Source organism: Muntiacus reevesi, chromosome 10 (genome assembly GCF_963930625.1).
Source record: "Muntiacus reevesi chromosome 10, mMunRee1.1, whole genome shotgun sequence".
NCBI lineage: Eukaryota > Metazoa > Chordata > Mammalia > Artiodactyla > Cervidae > Muntiacus > Muntiacus reevesi.
This window is the reverse complement of record NC_089258.1, coordinates 4372145-4399114: the sequence shown is the minus strand read 5'-3', so window position 1 is coordinate 4399114 and position 26970 is coordinate 4372145. Positions and strand designations below refer to the sequence as shown.

Here is a 26970-nt window from a genome sequence, read left to right as displayed (position 1 = left end):
CATAGCTTTGACTATATGGACCTTTTTTTCCCAAAGTGATGTCTTTTTTTTTTTTTTTTAATTTTTGCAGTATAATTCTGTTTATATAAAATTTTTAGTGTGATGGCTAACTTTATGGGTCAACTTGACTGCACCACAGGATGCTACTGGGCCCAGTAAAGCAGATTTCCCTCCTCGGGGTAGGTGGGAATCATCTAATCTGTTGAGGATCTGAGTAGAGCAAAAGTTGGTGAAAAGAAGAATCTTTTTTTTCTTCCTGCCTGCCTGCTCAAACTGGTACATCTCACCTCATTTTCTCCTGCCCTTGGACACCACCAGCTCTCCTGGGTCCCCAACTTGCAAATAGCAGATATGGGTATTTCTCAGCTTTCATGATTGTGAGCCAATTTCTCCTAACAAAATTCAATCTCTCTTTTTCTTACATAGATATATAGATAGGCAGATGATAGAGACAGGCATATATATGTATATATTAAAACTTATATTAGAAATCCACAGAGAAACCCTATGCATAACTGTATTTACATTTGCTTACTCTGTGATTTAGATAGATACATATATATATAACTCTCTATTTATCTATATCACAGAGTGAATAAATATAAATATAGGATGTATCTCTGAAGAACTCTTAGTTTTGATATAATTTATTAAATCTAGTTTAATATAATTTTTAAAGTTTCTCTGCAGAACTCTAAGTTTTAATATTATTTTTAATTGAAAATTTATACAGGCTGGTGTTTTAGTAATGGTTGTTTCACAACCAGTTCATAATATTCCTGATAATTTTAACAGTTGACACTCATGAACCAGTCCTAGCTGTCGCCAGCATGCTATTTGCTAAAGCCCTGTAGCTCCAGCTGTTTTATTATAAGAAGCCTCTATCTGTTCATGAAGTATAGGAGAAATAAGCCTAAAGAAGCCCTTTTTCCTTGGAAGATTTGGGTGGAGTTTTCAAGTGTCTCAGTGGTAAAGAATCTACCTGTCAATGCAGGAGATGCAGGAGACATGGGTTCCGTTCCTGGGTCAGGAAGGTCCCCTGGAGAAGAAAATGGCAACCCACTCCAGTGTTCTTGCCTGGACAATCTCATGGACAGAAGAACTTGGTGGGCTGCAGTCTTGGGGTCACAAAAGAGTCAGACATGACTGAGCAAATAAACACACACACACATGCGTGCACACGCATGCGCACTCGCGCGCACACACACACAGTGGGCAGGGATATTGACAAGCCATGGCTACACCATGGCCACCAGTGACATCAGACATGCAGTGTCACTGTAACACTTGAAGAGCCAAAGCCACCAACGACGTGGAGGCAAGGAAGAGGGGGCTTTCTGGAAAGTTGCTTGTTTCAGAAAGTTGCTTGCGTTTACCAGTATGTCTAAGTTCTTGTTCTCCTGACCCAGGTATCAGTGGAAATTTTACACTTTAAATTTTCCAATTTAACAATTGGACAATTGTTAAAAAACAATTTAGAGAAACTTCAAAAAGAAGACTAGTCTTGTGTGACTGGCCTCAAGTCATTTCATTCTGGGCATTAAAAGAGAACATGACCTTTCTCCTCTCCATCACAATGCCTGGCTCTCTGTGGCAGTGCTGTCAAATGACCAAAGGGGAAATTGTCTAATTATGTGAGACTTTATCATCTAACACAGACCTACAACAAAGCTGGAAAATATTCATTTCCAAAAATGACCACACAAACAAATTCCTCAAAAAGTTGTGCTTTAATTCACTTACGCTGTGGTTCATTAAACCAATAGATGAATGAAGCAATTCTTGGTGGCTAAATGACACTGTAAGCAATACAGAGTTCTTCAAATTAATGTTAAATGTGATGGTGAAAAGGTTATACTTGATAAAAAGAAACAAAACACTTCATTAGCCTTGACATGATATAGAAGAATATCACACATCTAAGAGCAAGGAAAGCAGAATACTGAAGAGTAAGAAATGACACATGAACTTTGCTTTCCTTTCTTCCACCAAAGATTACACTCATCAAATGATCTTATTTTTTTATGGACTAAACTAAAATAAAAGAGGGATTAAAACACAAGTCACTTATCACTATACAATTCTGAATTCAGCTTGCATAATTCAGTAGAGCATTTTGCAGTGTTTTAGTCAAAGGCTAATTTCCTTTGTTCTCCAAAGAAAAGAGCTAAACAACAGCTTCAAGATCCTTAAAAAATACATTTAAAGATCAGACTAGAAAATAGGCAGCTTCCCTAAATATATCTATTGACTTGTTGACTGGAGAGGTAAAATTACAGGAAGTATAAGGACAAGTGAAAAAGCAAAATGCAGTTAAGGACAATGGTAAGACTATGCAAGATTCCTGGCACGTTTGAATTTCTTGATTCTTGTCCTGGCAAGTAGCATCACAATGAAGTAGATGTTTGGATTCATCCTCTGATCAAAAGAAAAAAATTGGAAGCCATGGTCATTATAAATTATAAAAATTATGTAATAATAGCAAATATTTAGAGAATTTAAATAATTCTAACAACCCTACTGAAAGACAATACCATTAGCTTCATTTTACAGGTGAGAAAATGAAATAAATAATTTGACTTTAAGTGCTACAGGTAGTTTGGACCTAACCTGAGAAAATAATCAAAGTATCCTGAGTCAAAGTTCAGTTTTCTTTCCATGACACTAAATTGCCAATATTGGCCAGTAATGGGGCATGTCCACCTATCATTCCAAGCCCCTAAAAAAAATTGAAAGTTTATTGTTTGTGATGATATGCTTCTGATCTCTGTGACAAAGGAAGAAGATGGGAATAATTTCTAGTATTTCCTGTAGAGTGGATCACACTAGGGGTAAAACTGAGTGAAATGATGCTTGGTGAGAGAATGAGTAATGTGTATACTCAGTAACTAGTCATGTCTGACTCTTTGTGACCCCATGGACTATAGCCTGCCAGGCTCCTCTGTCCTTGGAATTTTCCAGGCATGAATTCAGAAGCCCTGAATGAGTGATACTCCTCATCATATGACCTTTCTGGTCCTTTCCTTGAGGAAGTGATAGTCAGTGATCTTTCAGTTGATTGGGTGATGGTGGTTGAATCACTAAGTCTTATCTGACTCTTGCAACTCCATGGACTGTAGCCTGCCAGGTGCCTCTGTTCATGGAATTCTCTGAGAAAGAATACTGGAGTGGGTTGCCAGTTCTTCCTCCAGGGGATCTTCCAGACTCGGGTAATTAACTCATATCTCTTGTGTCTCCTAAATTGGCAGGCAAATTCTTTACCACTGACAGGGAAGCCACTTTGAGTTGATTGTTCCCTTTATAATCCCTCTACAAGTTCAATTCCAGATAAGAAAGTCAACACAATTAGAAATGAAAATGGAGAAACCACAATAGACAACACAGAAATATAAAGGATCATAAGAGATTACCATCAGCAACTATATGCCAATAAAATGGACAACTTGAAAGAAATGGACCAATCCTTAGAAAAGTATAATTTTTCAAAACTGAGCCAGGAAGAAATAGAAAATCTTAACAGACCCATCACAAGCACAGAAATTGAAACAGTAATAAAAAATCTTCCAACAAGCAAAATCCCAGGACTAGATGGCTTCACAGCTGAATTCTACCAAAAATTTAGAGAAGGGATAACACCTATCCTACTCAAACTCGTACAGAAAATTGCAGAGGAAGGTAAACTTCCAAATTCATTCTGAGGCCACCATCACCCTAATTCCAAAACCAGACAAAGATGCCCCCCAAAAGAAAGCTACAGGCCAATATTACTCATGAACATAGATGCAAAATCCTTAAGAAAATTCTAGCAAACAGAATCCAACAACATATTAAAAAGATCATGCATCATGACCAAGAGGGCTTTATCCCAGGGATGAAAGGGTTCTTTAACATCCACAAATCAATCAATGAAATATACCACATTAACAAATTGAAAGATAAAAACCATATGATTATCTCAATAGATGCAGAGAAAGTCTTTTACAAAATTCAACACCCATTTATGATAAAAACCCTCCAGAGCAGGAATAGAAGGAACATACCTCAACATAATGAAAGCTATATATGACAAACCCACAGCAAATATTACCCTCAATAGTGAAAAATGGAAAGCATTTCCCCTAAAGTCAGGAACAAGACAAGGGTTCCCACTCTCACCACTACTATTCAACATAGTTTTGGCCATAGCAATCAGAGCAGAAAAAGATATAAAAGGAACCCACATTGGAAAAGAAGAAGTAAAACTCTCACTGTTTGCAGATGACATGATCCTCTACATAGAAATCCTAAAGACTCCACCAGAAAATTACAGGAGCTAATCAATGAGTATAGTAAAGTTGCAGGATATAAAATTAACACACAGAAATCCCTTGCATTCTGATACACTAATCATGAGAAAACAGAGAGAGAAATTAAGGAAACAATTCCATTCACCATTGCAATGAAAAGATTAAAATACTTAGGAATAAATCTACCTAAAGAAACAAAAGACCTATATATAGAAAACTATAAAACACTGATGAAAGAAATCAAAGATGACACAAGTAGATGGAGAAATATACTATGGTCATGGATTGGAAGAATCAATATAGTGAAAATGAGTATACTATCCAAAGCAATCTATAGATTCAATGCAATCCCTATCAAGCTACCAATTGTATTTTTCACAGAACTAGAACAAATCATTTCACAATTTGTATGGAAATACAACAAACCTCGAATAGCCAAAGCAATCTTGAGAAAGAAGAATGGAACTGGAGGAATCAACCTGCCTGACTTCAGGCTCTACTACAAAGCCACAGTCATCAAGACAGTCTGGTACTGGCACAAAGACAGAAATATAGATCAGTGGAACAAAATAGAAAGCCCAGAGATAATTCCATGCACCTAATGGACACCTTATCTTTGACAAAAGAGGCAAGAATATACAATGGAGAAAAGACAATCTCTTTAAACGTGGTGCTGGGAAAACTGGTCAACCACTTGTAAAAGAATGAAACCAGAACACTTTCTAACACCACACACAAAAGAAAACTTAAAATGGATTAAAGAGCTAAATGTAGAACCAGAAACTATAAAACTCCTGGAGGAGTTTACATAGGCAAAACACTCTCTGACATAAATCACAGAGGATCCTTTATGACCCACCTCCTAGTGTAATGGAAATAAAAGCAAAAATAAACAAATGGGACCTAATGAAACTTAAAAGCTTTTGCACAATGAAGGAAAGTATAAGCAAGGTGAAAAGACAGCCCTCAGAATGGGAGAGAGTAATAGCAAATGAAGCAACTGGCAAAGAATTAATCTCAAAAATATACAAGCAACTCCTGCAGCTCAATTCCAGAAAAATAAACGATACAATCGAGAAATGGGCCAAAGAACTAAACAGATATTTCTCCAAAGAAGACATACAGATGGCTAACAAACACATGAAAAGATGCTCAACATCACTCATTATCAGAGAAATGCAAATAAAAACCACAATGAGGTACTATCTCACGATGGTCAGAATGACTGCTATCAAAAAAGTCTACAAACAATAAATGCTGGAGAGGGTGCAGAGAAAAGGGAACCCTCTTACACTGTTGGTGGGAATGCAAACTAGTACAGCTACTATGGAGAACAGTGTGGGGATTCCTTAAAAAACTGGAAATAGAACTGCCATATGACCCAGTAATCCCACTGCTGCATATACACACTGAGGAAACCAGAATTGAAAGAGACACGTGTACCCCAATGTTCATCACAGCACTGTTTACAATAGCCAGGACATGGAAGCAACCTAAATGTCCATCAGTAGATGAATGGATAAGAAAGCAGTGGTTACATATACACAATGGAATATTACTCAGCTACTAAAGGAATACATTTGAATCCATTCTAATGATGTGGATGAAGCTGGAGTCTATTATATAGAACGAAGTAAGTCAGAGAGAAAAACACCAATACAGTATACTAACATATATATATGGAATTCAGAAAGATGGTAATGATGACCCTATAATATATGCAAGACAGTGAAAGAGACACAGATGTAAAGAACAGAATTTTGGACTCTGTGGGAGAAGGTGAGGGTGGGATGATTTGAGAGAATAGCATTGAAACATGTATATTATCATATATGAAATAGATTTCCAGTCCAGGTTTGATGCATGAGACAGGGTGCTCAGGGCTGGTGCACTGGGATGACCCTGAGGGATGGGATGGGGAGGGAGGTGGGAGGGAGGGTCAGGATGGGGAACACATGTACACACATGGCTGATTCCTGTGAATATACGGCAAAAACCACCACAATATTGTAAAGGAATTAGCTTCCAATTAAAATAAATAATTTTTAAAAAAAAATCCAAAAAAGATTCAGGAAATTCAGGAAAGGGTGGTAGTTGGTAAGAATAACTCCATTCATATATTAATAATTTGTCTCAAGTCTTTCTCCTTTTCATAATTTTTGGTTGTTGCTGCCATTTTCAGATTTGGAGACTGGTTTTTACTGAAAGGAATATATCAAAAACAATTAGGTCTCCTAGCCCAACTTATGTAGGAGTGTAAAACACAAAAATAATCCATGAATTATGCATTTTTGAAGCATTTTATTTATTAAAAAAAAATATTTTGGCCATGCCACACAGTTTATAGGACATTAGTTCCCAGACCAGAGTTCGAACCCAGGCCTATGGCAGTGAAAATACTGTGTCTTAGCTACTGGACCACCAAGAAATTCCCTAGGCATTTTAAAAGGAATAAAATTGTCAAATCTTGTAGTGCATTGTTAAATTTTATCTTCTGACTACCTTTCAATTTCAATGATCAGCACTTAAACAAGAAGAGAATTTGCTCAACAATTGAGGTCTTTGCTTCCCTCATGGTTCAGCTGGTAAAGAATCCACCTGCAATGCAGGAGACCTGGGTTTGATCACTGGGTCAGAAGATCCCCTGGATCTACCCACGCCAATATTCTGTCTTGGAGAGAATTCCAGGGAGTGTATAGTCCATAGAGTTGCAAAGAGTTGGACACGACTGAGCAACTTTCACTTTCACTTTTCTGTTTGTCATATTACTTTATATTAAACTCATTATTACCTTTCAGAATTTCATACAATTTTAGCACAGTTTTCAGAAGTTCTAGTTTCATGATGACAAAATAGCTACTTTTCTCCTTAGTGTATTAGTATATACACAACTCTGAGCTATTTATGTTCATAATGGTGGCTTTTTTTAATTTCTGAATTTGAGTCATTTAAAAAATGTAAAATGAAATAAATTGAGTTTTAGCTTTGTTGAACTCAGTGTCATATCTATCTTGAATCACATAAAAATATGAAAATGTTTGAGAACAAAGAAAGAAAAATAAAATCTTACATGTTACTCGTCAGTCTCTTTTCCACAGTTAACTTCATGTTTTAACATACAGGTCATGGCATCACAGCAAGGACTGGTACATTCCTTTAAAACACACACACACAATGCAAAAGTGGGTTCAAGCATTTTTTCCCCTGTAGACTAGGTGCACAGAATTCTGGTATAAGATGACAATGAAATTTCACTTTTTAAACTAAATTACTCTGCTATACAAATTCGAGTTGAAGTGACCAAGGAAATTTAATGATAGAAAAAAAATGCTGAGTAATGAAAACCATCTCTTAAAAGTACAAAAATAGAATAATCCAAGAACTTTCCCAAATAAATTCACCTAGATGGTATTATATGTATGTAAATTTGAAATTCAAGGGAGAATATTTCTATTCTCTTCAAACAGTTTGATGATAGAGAAAAAAAAATTTTTTAATCCTCAATTCATTTTACCAAGCCTGCATAATCCTGATAATGAGAACTGGTAATGAATATATACATCATACCATTCTCATTTGTGAGTATTAATGCAAAAACTTGAGTAAAATATTAGTCAAACACTAGCCTATTAATATAATAATTTTCCATTACAAACTCTGCAGAATATTTTGTCACCAAAAATGCAAGGGTGTCTCAACAGTACAAAATAAAGTAACATTATCTATTATATTAAAAGACTGAGGGAAGAAAACAACTATTACTAATGTGATAGATGGCAAAAATTAGTACAAATTAGGCAAGCATTATTTAATTAACAAGTGTTAGTGAACTATGAACAGTGTTTTGATCATCATGATAAAGAAAGTCTATCTGGTGAATAATAAAAGCACATCCAATAAAGTATAAAACAAGAATTATTTTTATGCTATATTATTATGTTAATTCTGATAAATGCTATGAGACAAAAACATATTAAAGCATAATAATCAGATATATAATAACTATTATCTATAAATAATAATAATTATGTTTTCACTGTTTATACATGATAAAATTCTTGAGCTAGGAAAAAAAAAGAGGATCAATTTCCAAAAACATTGAGTTAGTCACTGAGATAGCTGTTTAAGATAATAATAAAGTAATGTCAAGAACAGTAATAAATGAGAACCTAAATAAAAAGTAAACATTATATGTACTAACAGAAAAAAGAAAAAAGTTGAAAATATTTCAAAATAAACTTTCAAAATGTGCAAGAACTGCATGCAGAATTTTTTATTTAACTTCTCTGAAAAACTTCAAAGGCAACTTATCTTTTAAGACAATACTTAATGTTGTGAAAATTCCAGTGGCCTTTAGAGTGAATTGTGGATTTTACAAATATCAAACTGTATTTGCAGGTAAACTGACAAAATAAATAAATAAATAAAACCAATATATTTATGGAAGAATGAACACTGAATAATTACTATGAAAACACTGCAAAAAAATACCAGTGAAGAAATTTTCCATTACTGATATTAAAGTGTGTTACATAGTTAGAATCATTAAGATGGCATTATGGTTGTTTGATAATATCTAGACAGAAAGAATGATTATTTTTACTAAAAATAATAAAATAGCATACAAGATCCTGGAAAATGGATTTTTCATTAAAGAATTCTGTATAAAGTATATATACTACTTTTTAGGTAAAAAACAGCTATTTAAAAACTCACTTGTTCTTAAGTTTGGACTCTCTAGATCTCTAATTTTATTCAGCTACAAAAGAAGAAAATCAACAAGATATGGAAAGAATATGGGAACTGGATGATGTAGTTAAAGAAAAGAAGATATTAAACACCGTATAATAGTAGTTTCTCCTCTCCTATTCTCTTCCCTCTCTCTTGTGTGTGTGTGTGTTTGTGTGTGTGTGTGTTTGTGTGTGTGTGTGTGTGTGTGTGTGTGTACTGAACACGCAGCATTTTACCTGTTGAAATTAGAAATACCAAAGATTGTGAACAACTTCAGTTATCCTCCACTTGAGAAACCATATGGGAATATAAGAAGTAAGAATGAGATAAACATAAATCTAAATTATTGTAAAATATCAAATCATTTGTATAAATCATATCTCATTATAATTAACAGAATATTTACATTATTCTTTGTGAATAATTTAGTTGCACCATGTAAACTTATAATTTAATAACTTAAAATTTTGTTTTGTTTTGTTTTTTCTTTTTTGATATACAGGCTTAGTTGCTTCATGGAATCTTCTCAGATCATGAATGGAACCCATGTCTTCTGCATTGACAGGCAAATTCTTTACCACTCAGCCACCAGGAAAGCCCTTCAATAGCTTAAAATTTCTGAATAAATAAACAGCATAGAAAGATTATATGTCTTCCTCATTGTCACAAAGCCTCTTAAAGTAATGGATAAATCTTGGGTTGTAACAGGTTTCACCAATTACTAGCTTTGTATCCTTGGATCTAGTTACTTAGCTTTTCTGAGTCTCACTTCTTTTCTAAATTGGGAAAAGAAACCTGTTTTGCAGGTTTGTTGTGAGTAATAAAGGAGATTGTGATTATAAAAGCATTCAGCAGATTGACATGTAAAAATCTCTTCAAATCGTAATTCATTTTTTTTAAATAGAACACTTTCTTTTAGAAACCTACTCTGAGACTGCTAATGAACATTCTATCAGAGATATTCTTTAGGATACACTGATGTCTTGAAGGGGTTAGATATTTATGAAGATTTAGTCAGAAGTAGCGTAATTATCTTAAATGTTCTATGTTAATCCATCTTCTACAGACTTGTGTGATTTTTCTTTTTCCTCTTTACGTTTTAATTTCTCCTTATTTACACACTGCTTAATGACTGTCTCAATGGAGAGAATTTACTTCTGGATTTTCAATTGTTGCATCTGTGTGTAAGTACTTAATCTCTCAGTTGTGTCTTACTCTTGGAGACCCATGGACTGTAGCCCACCAGGCTTCTCTCTGTCTTGCCTGGGATTTTCCAGGCAAGAATACTGGAGTGGGGTGCCATTTCCTCCTTCAGGGGCTCTTCCAGACCCAGAGATATAACCCACATCTCCTGCATTGGTAGGCAGATTCTTTACCACTGAGCTACATGGGAAACCCCTTTTTAATTGTTATTGTTCAACAAAACGATCAGCTGGGAGTTTATGTGATTTAGAAATTTGACTAATACATTTAAGAAAGTTCATAAGTGACACGTATAGTTAAGGATTTACTTTTTAAAAGAAAGTACACTTGATTTATAATGTGTTAGTTTCTACTGTACAGCAAAGTAGAGTATAGTAGAAAGTAGAGTATACGTGAGTATACATGCTCATGTATATCCCCTTTTTATTGGATTTCCTTCCTATTTAGGACACCACAGAGCACTACAGAGTTCCCTGTGCTAGACAATAGGTTCTCAATAGTTATCTATTTTCTGGAGAAGGATATGGCAACCCATTCCAATATTCTTGTCTGGAGAATCCTGTGGATGGAGGAGCCTGGTGGGCTGCTGTCCATAGGGTCGCACAGAGTCAGACACGACTGAAGCGACTTATCATGTATGCAGGCATTGGAGAAGGAAATAGCAACCCACTCCATTATTCTTGCCTATAGAATCCCAGGGATGGAGGAGCCTGATGGACTGCCATCTATGGGGTCACACAGAGTTGGACACGACTGAAGGGACTTAGCAGCAGCAGCAGTTATCTATTTTATACATAATATCAATCGTGTATATATGTCAGTCCCAATCTCCCAGTTCATCCTAGAATCCATACATCCATTCTCTATGTCTGTGTCTCTATTTCTGCTTTGCAAATAAGTTCATCTGTACCACTTTTCTAGATTCCACATGTAAGTGAAACCATATGATATTTGTTTTTCTCTTTCTGACTTACTTCACTCTGTATGACAGTCTCTAGGTTCATCCACATATCTGCAAATTGCATAATTGTGTTCCTTTTTGTGGCTAATATTCCATTGTATATATATGTACCACATTTTCTTTATTCCTCCACCAATGGACATTTAAGTTGCTTCCAAATCCTGGCTATTGTAAATAGGGCTGCAATCAACATTATGATGCTTGTATCTTTTTGAATTATGGTTTTCTCCAGATACATGCTCAGGAGTGGGATTGCTGGGGCATATGGTAGCTCTGGGGGCTTCCCAAGTGGTGCTAGTGGTAAAGAACCTGCCTGCCAATGCAGGAGAATAAAAGACACGGGTTCAATCTCTGGGTTGGGAAAATACCCTGAAGAAGGTCATGGCAACCCACTCTAGTACTTTTGCCTGGAGAATTTCATGGACAGAGGAGCCTGGTGGACTATGGTCTACATGGTCGCAAAGGGTCAGACGCCACTGAAGCGACTTAGCACACATACACTATGCTATGTTTAGATTTTTAAGGAACCTCCATACTATGCTCGATAGTGACTGTACCTATTTACATTCTCACCATCAGTGTAGGAGGGTTACCTTTTTCCTACATCCTCTCCAGTATTTATTGTTTGTAGATTTTTAAATGATGACCATTCTGAGAAGTGTGAGGATAACTCATTATAGTTTTGATTTGCATTTCTCTAATATTTAGTTATGTTGAGCATCTTTTCATGTATTTTCTGGCCATATATATGTCTTCTTTGGAGAAATGTCTATTAAGGTCTCCTACCTATTTTTAGATTGGGTTTTTTTCTTTTTTTTACATTGAACTGAATGAACTGTTTGTATCACAAGGGAGATTAGTCCCTTGTTACTTGTTTCTTTTGCAAATTTTTGTTTCCATTCTGAGAGTTATCTTTTCACCTTAATGATTTACTTCTTTTCATTGAAGTTCTTATAAAATCATATAATAAGCGCATCCTGGCTTTCGAAATGCTTTTCAAAAGATGACTAAAGTCAGTACTGAAAACAAATACAAGCCTACATTTTACTAAGATGCCAAGTTTGTCTTTTTGAACTTCCAAAAGTGCATTTTAAAAGAGAAGAAAAGAAAACATTACAAACAGCACAGGAGCTCAGCCCGGTGCTCTGTAATGACCTAGAGGTGTGGGATGTGGTTGGGAGTGGAGGCAGGTGCAAGAGGGAAATGATACATGTATAGGTGTAGCTGATTCATGTTGTGCTTCAGAAACTGACACAACATTGTAAAGCAATTATACTCTAATTAAAACCAAAACGAAAGCCACAGTAACTCTCTAGTAAATTTTTTAGACCACAGACATTTGCATACCTCAGGAGAGCCACAATCACAGTCTTCACCTACTTCCAAAAGTTGGTTCCCACACACTGGTTGTGTCATATTTTTAGGAACCAGTGCTTGCAGTAGGCATCTTGGTTTTTGAGATAGCATGTATTTTTTAAAATGTGATCGACTGCGTGTACTGAAATCCTTTGGGAATTTTGAACTGTAACCAGAAGAAGAATGAGAAATACCATGTTATATACAGTGATAAGTTAACATAAGAATGTGACTTGTCTAACTAGTTCAACAAAAATTTCAAATTTAGTATAAATGAACCATGTTATATGTGGAGTGTGAAAGAGCATGAATACTACTCTCATTGGGAAATTCTTTTTCTGGATACCCAGTTGTAGGAATTTGAAGAATTTCAATTCCTGTGCAGATTTAATTCTGCCCTAAATGGCAGCAGTGATGAGCTTCACCATTTGTTATCATTCACTCATCTCACTATTGAGGGCTGAGAGGTAAGTGATAATAACAATGAATAGTGAAAGGAAATAATCGCAAACTTAGAGGTTCAGTGGAGATACTTAACTTCCTATTTATGAACACTTCAACAGTAAGATATGTTTATTGATTTTTCTATCTCAAGTCCTTGCAACGTGTTTAGAATTAAAAGGCAACATTAATAACATAAAAATGAATGGATTGGTGATAGGGATTTATAAGGATGCTCTCATCTTAATTATATAAATATTTTTAGAAAAGACTGTTTTAAGCTAAAATTATTTTAAGTTAGAGTAACATGGTCACTATACTTATAAACTTTACCTTGGCATATTTGGAAATCTTAAATAATGAGTTCTGCTAGCTGATAAATCCCGTACATCAAGAAGCTAGAACATGAATTAGTTGGAAACACAGCCATTACATTAAAAAATGTTCATCCAATTATACAGGCTGTATCTGAATTCTTTAAGATCTAAGAATTTTTTTTTCTCTAGAGTGACAAGGTCTCACCTTAGATATTCATTCATCACACAACTCCCAGAGGGACACTTGGTGTAATATGGAACATCAGGCATACCGAGGACATGACCCAATTCGTGTGACATCACTGCTACAAGAGAGACACTGTTCTTTCTCTTACCCTGGTGAAAAAAAAAATAGAAATATCTATTATTTGTGAATTTATTCAATTATCTGTTCATTATCATTGATGTTTGGTGTTACAAAGAATAATAGTTTGACATGAAAATTATTGAATCATTGAGCTTCTTCCCCTGTCATTGGTTATTGTAAATTGTAGACATTTGAGACAACTGACAGGACATTGTAAACATTAAAAATGTTTACATTTCAAACATCAAAAATGACATTGTAAACATTTGAAATGATTTGCTATTGGAAATCTAACTACTGAGCCAGTGCTCAATCAATATGGATTATTGATAAACCATGGTTAAATCATGATAATTCCATTATTCATTGTTGTTGTTTAGTTGCTAAGTGGAGTCTGACTCTTTTGTGACTCCATGGACTATAGCCCTCCAGGCTCCTCTGTCTATGGCATTTCCCAGACAAGAACACTGGAGTGGGTTACCATTTCCTTCTCCAAGGGATCATCCCAACCCAGGGATAGAACCCTCATCTCCCACACTGCGAGTGGATTCTTTACCAACAAGCCACCAGGGAAGCTCGTTCTGCATAGGAAGTACTAAAAGATATCACACTATGTACTCAATTCTAAAAAATATTGCTATGGTGACTATGACACTGGCAGTGTTGGGCCGTGTGACACTGACATGCACTTTGTCCAACCTCCCTGGCCATAAATACTAGCGACGATTAATTTGAAGTTGCCTCAAATCCCAGAGGGCACCTGGATTCTCTTTTTGTTCTGATCGTCCTCTTTTAACTCCCTAACATCAACTAAAGAGTGAAAGCTCTGGGAGGGTCAATGTAAAGAGATATTCTGTTTCATAATCCAAGGAATCCTCAGTGTAGTGATCTACTAATTCAGGTTCATTTCTACTTTTATTTACTGATTCAGCAAATGTACATTGTGCTAACTCTAAATAAGACATTGTGCTTGTCTTCATAGAAGTTGTAGAACCTCAGGGAGCTACATGTTTACAAACCTCAATAACAGCAACGGACGATGGGGTGCACAAGGAATTCGAGGTCGCCAGTCCTGTAATTCGATCTTTGAAGCCAACTCCACTGCGTAAAAATTACAGGTATGTTGTCACAATCTGAGTCTTTTGAACCATCAGCTTCTGTCAACTCTGTCTGAGACTTCCCTAGTTCCCCTATCCTTTTCCTATTCATGAGGTCCCAGAAAAGCCACTGCAATTCTAGAGCATTAGAATGACCACAGATGGTTATCCCACATTCAAGAGTCAATTTTAGTGATCTGACATGGGTCTGCAACAATCCCACAGGTGAGTTGCTAATAACAGAACTTTAGGCTCTCTGATCACTGAACAGGGAGGTAGAATTGAATAGGAATCTCTGCCAAGAAACTTTTGGGATAATTATCTTCTCTGTCAAAACAGTCCTGGCTCTGGCCAGTGTGTGCTTACCTGAGTAGCTGAGCATGGTCATGGGTCTTCATTTTTCCCAGGTTAGAACGATGCCAATTCACAAATTTGTTAAAGGTGGCACGTGTGTTGTGTACCACCTTTATCTTGTCACCATTAGACCATATTTCCATACCTACCAAGGACACTTGAACGTCTATGGTATTGTAAATCTGAGGGAAGAACATTTTTCATCATGAAAATGTTTTATATTTCTTTTTTTAAAAAATTATTGAAGTATAGCCAATTTACAATGTTATGTTAATATCTGCTGTAGAGTAAAGTGACTGAGTTTTGTTTGTTTTCAGTTATACATATGTATACATATAGATGTCAGGCAAGTGTACGCTCCTCGGTTCTGCCTCGTCATAACAAAGATTTGGAGTGACGGACATTAAAGCCCTCGGCGCTTCACAGCTTTTGGGTCTTGGGCAGACTGTGTTATAGCTCTCAGGTCTCGAACAGACTGTGCTATAGCTCTTAGACAAATCAGTGTTACAGCTCCGTGTTACAGCTCTGATTTATTTAGATACTAGCAGGAAAATCTATCCTCGAGGCGTGAGGGCCTGTCGACCCAAACACGCGAAGAGAAAGAGCGCCCCAGCATGCGGGAGAGAGAGAGAGAGACCCCCCCGCCCTTTGGCTTCTCTTTTTATATGTTTTCCCCACCCCCCGCCCCCGGGCCTGCCCTATATAAATGGGGCTAGCCAGGAGTGTTGTTTGTTCTACCTGAGGTCCTCACTCCGGTCCTCGGACCTTCCTTTGTTGTATTTTCGCCGGCTTTTCCCTTCCTTATCTTTTAGCCACCACCATTCTGGACTCCTGTTTTCTATTCTAACTATCTAACATATATATATGTTCTTTTTCATTCGTCTCCATTATGGTTTATCCTAGAATATTGTATGTAGTTCCCCGTGCTATACAGTAGGAAAGATTTATTTAGTTTTTTTAAAAATATATTTCGTTGATTGTAAGTGGTGGATAAATGTATCCCATTTTGAAAACAGAAAACCTAGAAGTTGCCTTTCCTACAGTATACAGTGATTTTACCTTGATGTTAATCCTTGTCTACCAAATTTTCCCAAACTGTGGACTTTAAGCCATTGTAATTCTCCCAATTCTTATTTGCTTAAAATATAGAAAAGCCCTAAACTCCTATGCGGAAACGTATGTTTATAGAACAAATATCTTACCACATTGAGCAGGTTTATCACATCAAACACAAAGCGTCTTATCACAGTTATGTTCTCATTATACATCTTATACTGTAAAATACAAAATGCAAAGAGTAATTAAAATCACAAATTAAAGTGAGAAAGCTGATGGGGATTTTATAGTTTAAGAAAACTTACACATTTCAATGTAAATAAATGTCTGTTCATTCCACATCTACCTTATCTAAGAATCTGTTTCAACAAATTCTATTTCAAATGTAAGACGTTTTTGGCAAAAGAAAACTTAAGCATTCATATAAAATATCAATTCAAATTAAGTTGAATAAATCATATTAGTCTTAATGTTTTCAAACCAATTTAATATTTTTAAAATTTGGTTATGAAGCATAAATTCTCATATAATATATGAATGTAATTAATAAATTATATATAATTTTATATCTGTTTTATATTTACATGTTATAGTGAGAACTTTAAAAAGATATTAATAACCAACTCTTTTATGTTTCTAGTTATTGTGGTTGTTTTACTGTTGCTATCTGCCATTAAGTATATTTCTCATATCTGAACATTTTGGCAGCAGATGAATTTTAAAAGAGAGGGAGTGAATGAAAGCTATTTCTGACATGGTAGGTAGAACAGATAAGACAATCACATGGACAGGCTTTGTATTTTTCATGAGAATAGTTTCTTGTTTGCGTCTGCTTGATAAGAAAACTGAAAAGTTGACTCAACTACCCAAGAAGTGCTCATTTCATACTCACAAACGCATTATCCAGCACCAAAAGCAAATCAATGTATTTCTCAGCATGAAGAAATTCTTCTACCTTAATGAAGAATGAAAGAACATTGTTAATAATATCTTCAACCTAAGAGATTAAAAAGCTTACAAAAAGATTTATTTATTTATTTTCCTTCAGAGGAAAATTAAATTGAAGAATAAGCAAATAAGGGTTGGACTTTACTCACACAAGCCATTTCTGGATACACCAGTATTTCATGCATCATTACTGGGTCAGTTGACATGAATGATGGTGGGAAACTGCACTCACCTCTGGACTTTTGAGTGACCTTGGGTTTCGAATAAGGTCCTGTTTCCTGCCAACGTTTCTTACACCACAGGTGTGCTTAGCTGGGTTGAGCTCCTCCTGGTTGTATGTGAGTACAGCGTGTTCTTCTCGGTCTGTGCTTTTCAGAGGCTTTATCATGTATCTTTGATCATGATGTGTGAAATAGCCCCTGTGAGACACAGAGGTTAGTATTTCAAGATTCTCTGCCAGAGTCGCACCCGCTGGCCAGAGTGAAGGTATTCCTCTCCCTCAATGCCAAGTTCACACGTGGTTTTCATTCATATGTCTTGCAGCTAGCTTTTGTTAATTTAAGTTATAATCAGTGTTTGCCAATACAAAAATAGATCCTATTTTAATTACCCAGGGCATTCTGAACAAGAAGTACTAAGATGAAGCTATTCCCCAAAATTTGAAATTTACACCATGAGCTCAGTAAATATTTGTCCATAGTTTATTTTCACATTTAGCAAATATTTCTTGGCAGATCCCAGGATTATAAGGGAGAATGTAGTAAGGGAGTAGATACCTTTCAAAGGATACCTTGCAAAGGAGTAGATATCTTATAGATACCAAGAACCCCAAAGAGAAAGATTGATGAGCAGATCAGCCAGAAGAACAAGTTGGAACAAGTAGTAACTTAAAGATTTTCTCTTCTTAGAAGGAAAATTAGTTCAGAAATATATAGTGAAACCGTAAGATGAAATATTAGAAAGCCAACACAGCTGTTAAAAAAATTACATCTACAAAAGCACTGTATGATATGGGAAAAGGCTTTTGATGTCATGTGGTATGTCTCATGTTGGACAAAGAATCGTGTATTTTATTTTACATTTCAGTCATATAAATGATATTTTTGTTTATCTGTGTAAAAGACTGAACCGTGATAAAAAACTAATAATAGTGATACTCAGAGGTAAAACTTTTTGGTGGTTATTTTCTTATTTGTGTTTTCTCACCCTTTACAAATTTTCCCTAACTGGCAAGAATCACCTTTGGAAACAGAAATACCACACAGATACACAAACACACTCATACACACAAACTTCTAAAAATTATGTTTAACGTGACAACTGCAGGGTAGCATCTTTAAGAAAATAAAACAGATGGTTTCAGGGAATGAAGGATGGATGGATAATAGATATGAAAGTGAATCCAGATGTCATCATGCTCCCGAATATAGTACTTGTTTAAAAATTGCTAACTCTAACTTTGACTAGAAGTGCAGATAATGATAATTGCAAAGATGATACATTATTCTTCACTTTAACCATGTAGATTCAGCATTTTATCAATGGAAACAATTTTATCAAAATAGTAAGAAGACATGGTGTCCAGGAAGACTCAATATTGTGCAACAAAATAGTGCTTGATGTTTAATATTTTTAAAAGTTGTAGCTCACCTCAATCCATCACAAGTACTAATGCTGGCAACAGAGTCCTTTTCATTTAGGATGTGTCCTTTATAGTAGCAGTGTTCCTAAGGTTGGAAAAAAATTTTTTAACTACAAAAATAAATGTATCACCGTTGTGTTGAAAACTTATCTTGAATATGTAGGAATGTTCTTCAAATAGTGGCTGTGACCAGACTAGCTCCCACAAACAAAAACATGGAGAATCTCAGTAGTTTTATGGGCCTCTCCATCTATGATCTTGGGAACTCTCCATATTTGGTGGTTGAGCTGTCTTTGTGACACTAATTCACACTAAAGAAAAGTCCAGGAAATTTGGACGTAAATGGACTCATGGAAAGAGTAGATACTGCAATTGAGAAGTAGCCAGTTGCTTTATGTGATCTATAGCACTCCCTAGGAACTCTCAGTTTCGAGTGCCAACGTTGGAGAATTTAGTATTTCTGTGCAAGCTCCACTATGCATTACATATCAATAAAGTGAGGTATTCATTTTTCTAAATTCGAGTCTTCAAGAGGCCATACCACCATTTCTGAGACCCTGTGATTTATGGATCAAATTCATTTTTTTTTTTTAAACTGGTGTGTTAGTGGTAGCCCTTTATCAGCCTCGAAAGCCCAGAGAGTTTGTCTATAACTAGAGATTCAGACTGGCTTCCCGGGTGACTCAGAGGTAAAGAATCTGCCTGCCAAGCAGGAAACACAGATTGAATCCCTGGGTTGGGAAGATCCCCTGGAGAAGGAAATGGCATCCCACTCCAGTATTCTTGCTTGGGAAATATCATGGACAGAGGAGCTTGGTGGGCTAGAGTCCATGGGGTTACAAAGAGTCGGACACGACTGAGCGACTAAACCACTACACAGAGATTCAGATATGTTGGCACTTCATATAAGCAGAGTAGGGGGTCACTTGTGTAGAACAGTCCAAGAAAGCTAATGAATAAACTCTTATTCAAAACATACTGACTTTCTTCAGGGTCTGACATTCCATCTGGGTCTTTCTTGCCTTTACAAGAAACCTTGTCATTATAACATTTTCATTATAACAATGTCATTAACATTTTCTTGTAGACAGCTGGAAAAGGTACCACATTAAGATGTCACTGGCCATTCACACTTAAGTATGAACTAATTTATCAGATACTTTCCCCAAAGGTCAATGTTAGCAAAAATCCAGATGCCCTTGAAATAAGAAAGTAAGAAGGGAACAAAGGGCCATTCTGTGGCCAAAGTCTTGTTTGTTTTTTTACAGAGACATAGATCTATGGGACACCATGGAGGGTTTGGCTCTGAGAAATGCTCTAGCTTGATAATACTCATGACTGAGCCTTTTTAAAAAATTAAATTTATTTGTTTTTAATTGAAGGATAATTGCTTTACAGTATTGTGTTGGTTTCTGCCAAACATCAACATGAATCAACCATAGGTATACATATGACTGAGCCTTTTTATATTCTCTTCGTATTCTTTTCTTGGCCTTGATCCTCTATGTCTGAAACCTACACCTTGGCATGATTTCTATGATGGTGGTTTAACCGGATAAAAATTTTTATTAGGTAAATAATTGATATACCATTGTGAATCTCAGGATAAATGCACTTACCGCTAGAAAATTGTAAATAGTGACATAATATTTTGAGTACCTAGTAGAAAATATTTCTAACTTGGTGATAAAATGGTTTAAGGGAAAATAGATTTTTAGTTCCTTCTTAAAATGCAACACTTGAGGGACTTCCCTGGTGGTCCGGTGGTGAAGAATATGCCTTGCAATGCAGAGGTTGTGGGTTCACTCCTTGGTCAGGGAACTAAGATCCCACATGCCGAGGAGCAACTAAGCCTGTGCTCCACAACTAGAGATTCCATGCACCACAACGAAATACTGAGCATGATGCAGTGAAGATCCTGTGTGCCACATTTCAGATCTAACACACTCAAATACATGAATATTTAAAAAAAAATTTTTAATGTAACACTTGAGAGCCTCCTACTACTTTTATCTTTTAAAAAAGATATAAAAAATAAAAAATAAAAAAGATATAATTCTTTTTTTCACCTGTTGTCTCGTTGGTCATAGATGAGCCCCTTGCTTTCAAGTCCTTTGATTTTTTTTTTTTTAAGTTGACCTTGGACTTATGAATCTCATGATGTAAGCAGCTGATCCAAGTTAAGAGCCCCAGAAAGCATTCAGACCTACCATGTTCTGAGGTCTTGTGGTGATTTCTTCTCCACCGGGTGAGTAATATGTCTCAGTGTAGTCTGGTCCCAGGAGATGCCTGTAGAGAGCAGAAAGTTGAATACTCTCATAGTGACAATTAAGACAATATCCCTGATCCAATCTTCAGCACTAAAGGAATGATAATGTTTACGGTGAGAAAGAGCTGATCTGATGCACTGATCTTTTTCCAATATTGTGAGTCTGCTCCTGAAGCAAATCAAACATTCAGTTATACCTCTTAGATCTGAGGAAAGAAATGTCTTCCAATATTTTACTAACACAGAAATCAGAGAGTGATTTTTCTAACTTCAAATATATTATTGGGATTCTTTGCACCAAGAACACAGCCTCTAAGCAATCTCAGAAGGATGTTGGGTCACAAGTACACATCAAGGACCACTGTATTCAGGGAGAAGTTTACTGACTATTATAGAACTTGGTGGAACCCTATTCCCTGAGATTATCTCAAGGCTGTGTGCCCCAAATGAGCCTTAGATATAAAAGCAGAGACTTTACTTTGCTGACAAAGGTTTGTCTAGTCAAAGCTATGGTTTTTCCAGTAGTCATGTATGGAAGTGCTGAAGAATTGATGATTTTGAACTGTGGTGTTGGGCTTCTTCCCTAGAGAGTCTCTTGGATTGCAAGGAGATCAAACCAGTCAATCCTAAAGGAAATCAGTCCTGAATATTCATTGGAAGGACTGATGCTGAAGCTAAAACTCCAATACTTTGGCCACCTGATGTGAAGAATTGACTCATTTGAAAAGACCTTGATGCTGGGAAAGATTGGGGGCAGGAGGAGAAGGGGATGACAGAGGATGAGATGGCTGGATGGTATCACCAACTCAATGGACATGAGTTTGAGCAAGCTCTGGGAGTCGGTGATGGACAGAGAAGCCTGGTGTGCTGCAGTCCATGGGGTCGCAAAGAGTTGGACATGACTGAGCGACTGAACAAATCTGAGCTGAAGTGATATATCAAATGTATAACTAATGAGAATCCACTCTATAGCACAGGGAACTCTACTCAATGCTCTGTGGTGACCTAAATGGGAAGGAAATTAAAGAAAGGGGTTATACATATACGTGTAGCTGATTCACTTTTCTGTACAGTAGAAACTAACATAGTATTTCAAAGAAAATATACTCCAATTAAATAAAAGTACTGGAAAGTCACATCAAAGGTTTGAGTTTTTCTGGGTAAAATATATTTGCAGCAAATTCCAAAATTACCAAGGAAGAAAGTTGTTTGTGCAGCTTCCTTTGTTTTATACTTTGCATATAATTTACTAGAAAAACATCAAGCTTCTTCTATAACATTAATACAAACTATTAGCATCTAATGCTCCATATGTTTCATGTCTTCTTTGTGAAATTATACTATATAGAGTTTCAAGATTTATTTTCCTACATTTTTTTAGAATAATCCAGTGATTAGACTTGCAGAAAATACAACTTACTCAGCTTTTTGTAGGGAAAGAATGACTTCTTCTCCATTTAACATCATCTGATATTGAAGTTCAGGTTCATATCTTTCCTAAAGATATTTAATAATATAATGATAATTTACATTTCTGAATCTAAAATAATTATAATGATATAGGTAGCTGTACAGAATGATAATTACAAATGCATGTAAGATAAAAGCAGTTCTCATGCTTCTAAAATATGTAAAAGGAAACAAATTTTACACCAAAATAGATTTCCAAAAAGTACAACAACATGGTAATACAGATTACACTCACTCTAATATGTAAGATATGGACTTATCATTTGCTGTAACGTATGGTATACAGTGACTGACTGATGGTATACAGTTCTGTACACTAATGGATCCTAATAGGGTAATAATAAGGCATATATTTTTACTGCTTTAAAGCTAAGCTAAATATACTAAAAAAGCTCAAACAAAAGCATACTAAAAATTAAAATAAAAATTATAAAATGAGGAAAATATTTGCAAAAATGTAATAGTCAAAGAGTATCTTCAACACAGTAAAAAAAAAATCTTGTAAATTAATGAGATAATTTTATCTCATAGAAATGGCTGCCATTCCTGTCTTCCTTTATTTTGTTCTCCCCACAAACTTAGAGAAATGTCCAAGCTGCTTTATTCTTTCTGATCCAGAGAATCAGTTAAGTACCTTACTGCTGCTTCAGGGCAAAAGCATTTAAAGAAAACCTATGCCCTCTCCAGGGCAAAGGGGAGCTTTTGTATAAATGGATTTCAAAATTAAACTATTAAATGTTGACTGTGACATCACTTCTACTAGTAAAAAGTCCTTTACTGTTTCATTAGATGACACCATGATCAATCCACTGCTTACCTCTTTGCCATGCTTCTCTGTTTGGTTATTCTGTATCTCTCTTTTGTGTAAAATGTGTAGTTTCTTAGGATGAACTACTTCATACAGCTCTGATTCAAGTGTTTGTCTTATGGTCATTGCTAGAGAAAGAGACATAACATTGATATAAAATATGTAAATGTTTTTGTTGACTGGTTTGTTGAAATCGCGTGGAAGACAATTCCCATTGAGAAGAGAAACACTGAGAAGAATAATTTCCTTCTTCTACCTAAGCTTTGATAACAAAGAATTTTTCTTTAGCTTTCTCTCCCTATCCTGGAAAGACATGACAATGATGAAATAATTCTTTGAAATCGTCAGTATATTAGTGCTTACCTTGAGTCTGAATGATGACCCAGAGGATGGAGAGCAGGACCAAAGACATGTTGGTACTGCAGGTGGCTGAGAAGTCCTACTCAGCACAAAGTTGTGATCTCCCCACTTGTTCAGTTTTATCTCCCCTACTTCACTGGCCAGCTTTATCTGCCCCCTACTTCTCTTTACAAATTGAAAAAAAAAAGTTTTAAAAACCTCAAGCCTTCTTTGGAAGTTTAGGGAATGTTTCCTAATGGCTTTGGAAAGTTGCCAAGACATTGCACTGTCAAGATCATGAGAATGTTCCTCATTTCTGAGAGGTATTTATGTCTGTGGTTACATCTTGTTAAGGACTCACATCTGGGCAACTGCTTGGCCCTGGTGCTCCAATAGCATGGGAAAGTACCTAATGAGACTGAGATATATGTATATATATTTGCACACACATTTAATTCAGCCATCACTCATGCTTTTCAGTAATCTTATAGAAATTAATCTATATATTTAGAAAATCTATCAGTCTGTACATGTTTTGAAAAAGTGTGTGCTGATCTCCTGGACTAGCAAAAGATATAAATGCTTATAGAGAGAATTTAAATTGAGGGAAAACTAGTTTGTCACCCAATGGTCCAACATTATATTTCTTTGATTTCAGATGACTTCCTTCAGATAAAATGCTAGAAACAGTATTATTTAGCAAAAAAGGTAAAGCAAAGTGAGATTCTTGGTATCCATTGACCTGGTCTTTCTCAGAGTTAACTCTAAATTATATTCCTATTAGTAGAGTTTTCCCAATCTAAAAATCTATGCTCTTTAACTACTGAGTTTATTTTTTACTGATACATTTGGGAGTTTGCAAGTATCAGATTGTAAGTTTTATAGCAATCTCTCCATGTCTATGCTTCTCTTTGTTTTTCTACATTCTTTGGAGTCATTTAAGTTTTCTCTATAATTTTCTTTATCTGTTGCTGGTCCAGAAGATCAACATTCTACGTGTATCTTATAGTATGCATGCATGCATGCTAAGTTGCTCCAGTTGTGACCGACTCTGTGTGATCCCATGGACAGCAGCCCACCAAGCTCCTCTGCCCATGGGACTTTCCAGGCAAGAATACTGGAGTGGGTTGCCATTTCCTTCTCTGATTTAATCGCTAAGTCATGTCCAATTCTTTGGAACCCCATGGACCTTAGCCCACTAGGCCCCTCTGTCCATGGGATTTTCCAGGCAAGAATATCAGAGTGGGTTTCCATTTCCTTCTCCCATATCCTATAGTAGTTACCACTAAAATTTAGCAAAATAAAATCTTAATAACATCTAACTACCATCAAATAATACAACATCCTGAAACGCTGTAGCTCTTCTCAGCATCCCATCTCTAGCCACCTTACATGTTGTTAGGTGTTTTAATTCTACCATGATTTTCACCCCCTGGTCATTATAGTTAGTTCTGTGTTTTATACAGATGCTATTTGAAATTACTCGTAAGAATACCATCTTCTTTTCTCCAATATTCTTTTTTGTTAAACATATTTTCTAGCAAATCATCTCTTAGAGTAAACAGTACTGACTGTGTTTTAAAATTCTTTCCCAGGAGACTATATTTATTTCACTATATGCTTTAATGGTAGTTAGGTGGGAATACAGTTTTAGGATGACAATAAATGTATCAGCATTTGGGAACTATTTTACTGTTTTTGGGGGGGGGCAACTCATATTACTGTTGAAAATTCTGCTTTCAGACTATTAAATAACAAATTATTATTATTATTATTTTGCTGTTTATATAAATAATAGGGCTTCCCAGGTGGCGCTAGTGCTAAAAGTACTTGCCTACCAATGCAGAAGACATAAGACATGCAGGTTCGATCCCTGGGTTGGGAAGAGCCTCTGAAGGAGGGCATGACAATCCACTCCAGTATTCCTGCCTGAAGAATCCAATGGACAGAGCAGCCTGGTGGGCTACAGTCCATAGGGTTGCAAAGAGTCGGACTCGACTGAAGCAAATTAGCAGCAGCAGCATACTACTAATATCTCAAGATAAATTAGATATTTATTGAGATCATGTTAATTTGAGTTTACACTAAATTAATACTACATTTCTGGGCATTTCAAGATGACCCTGATACTATCCTTGAAAATGAAAGTGTAAGTTGTTCAGTGGTTTACGATTGAACACCACTTCTCCCGGATTGCAGGTGGATTCTTTCCTGTCTGAGCCACCAGGGAAGCCCAAAAATACTGGGGTGGGTAGCCTACCCCTTCTTCAGCAGATCTTCCTGATCCAGGAGTTGACCCGGGTCTCCTGCATTGCAAGTGGATTCTTTACCAGCTGAGCTACCAGGGAAGCCCAATGGTATCCTTAGTATTCCTATAATAAAGTCTAATAATAGAGATTAATCTACAAATAGATACAGTTTATGCAAATGGTAAATATTGTGACCGAGGCTTGTGCATTATATTCAGGTAGATTTTAGAATACATCATTTGGTGTGTGTGTGGGGGGGTGCAGGTGGGGGGAGAGAGTCAGATTATTATTAGCTAGAAAAGAAATAGTGGAAGGAGTATTCTGGTAAGAGAAAACTAAGTGAGAAAAGCCAATGGATATGTAGAAAACACAAATGTTTGTGTAACTACAGTCCGTTTCCATGACTTGAATACAGCATACAAAGTAAGTATTCACCCCACTCTGGCATTCTTGCCTGGGAAATCCCATGAACAGAGGAGCCTGGCAGGCTATGATCTACAAGACTGAAAAGAGTTGGAAACAACTTAGCGACTAACCAACAAAAAGCTTAGTGAGAGACAAATATTAAAGGCCTTAAAGACAGTGGTGCATATTGGTACATATCTTAGAAATAGTTAGCTCATAAAATTATCACATTTGCTAAATGATTGGATGTAGCAACTAAGGGTATAGAAAAATCTTCAATGATTTTTTTTTTTTTTTTTTGGTCCATAGAATTCTTTTCTTTTCTTTTATATTGTAGTGGGTTTTGCCATACTTTGACATGAACCAGCCATGGATTTTTAAGGTGAAGTTTGAGCAACAGTATGAATTTTACAGATGTCGTCTTCCAATTTGGTTAGTTAGCGGGAGTTGCAGTTTAGTTAAAACTCTTAAAGGCAGAATATATAAATCCTGGTGTGTCCTTCAGGAGCACAGTACCCTGAAGATAACAGATGTTTGAAAATATGGATGTTCAGTGAGAGAAGTTTGCTAACTGCACTATCTACCTGAGATACTGGAGAAGGCAATGGCATCCCATTCCAGTACTCTTGCCTGAAAAATCCCATGGACCGAGGAGCTTGGTGGGCTGCAGTCCATGGGGTCGCTAAGAATCTGACACAACTGAGCGACTTCACTTTCAGTTTTCACTTTCA

General features: G+C 36.1%; 1 protein-coding gene across 1 annotated transcript; it reads right to left on the bottom strand.

Annotated features, from left to right (window-relative positions):
- Window positions 1-1711: 1711 nt before the first annotated feature.
- ADAMDEC1 (ADAM like decysin 1) lies at window positions 1712-23757 on the bottom strand. Its single transcript, XM_065946898.1, has 14 exons — window positions 23610-23757; window positions 23256-23374; window positions 22389-22465; window positions 20910-20988; window positions 18708-18784; window positions 17290-17476; window positions 17002-17064; window positions 16256-16327; window positions 15066-15235; window positions 14622-14703; window positions 13501-13631; window positions 12529-12703; window positions 7357-7440; window positions 1712-2418 (listed from the first exon to the last, which is right to left on the bottom strand). The coding sequence occupies exons 1-13, from the start codon at window positions 23656-23658 to the stop codon at window positions 7360-7362; spliced, it is 1362 nt and encodes a 453-aa protein (XP_065802970.1). The 5' UTR covers window positions 23659-23757; the 3' UTR covers window positions 1712-2418; window positions 7357-7359.
- Window positions 23758-26970: the final 3213 nt, after the last annotated feature.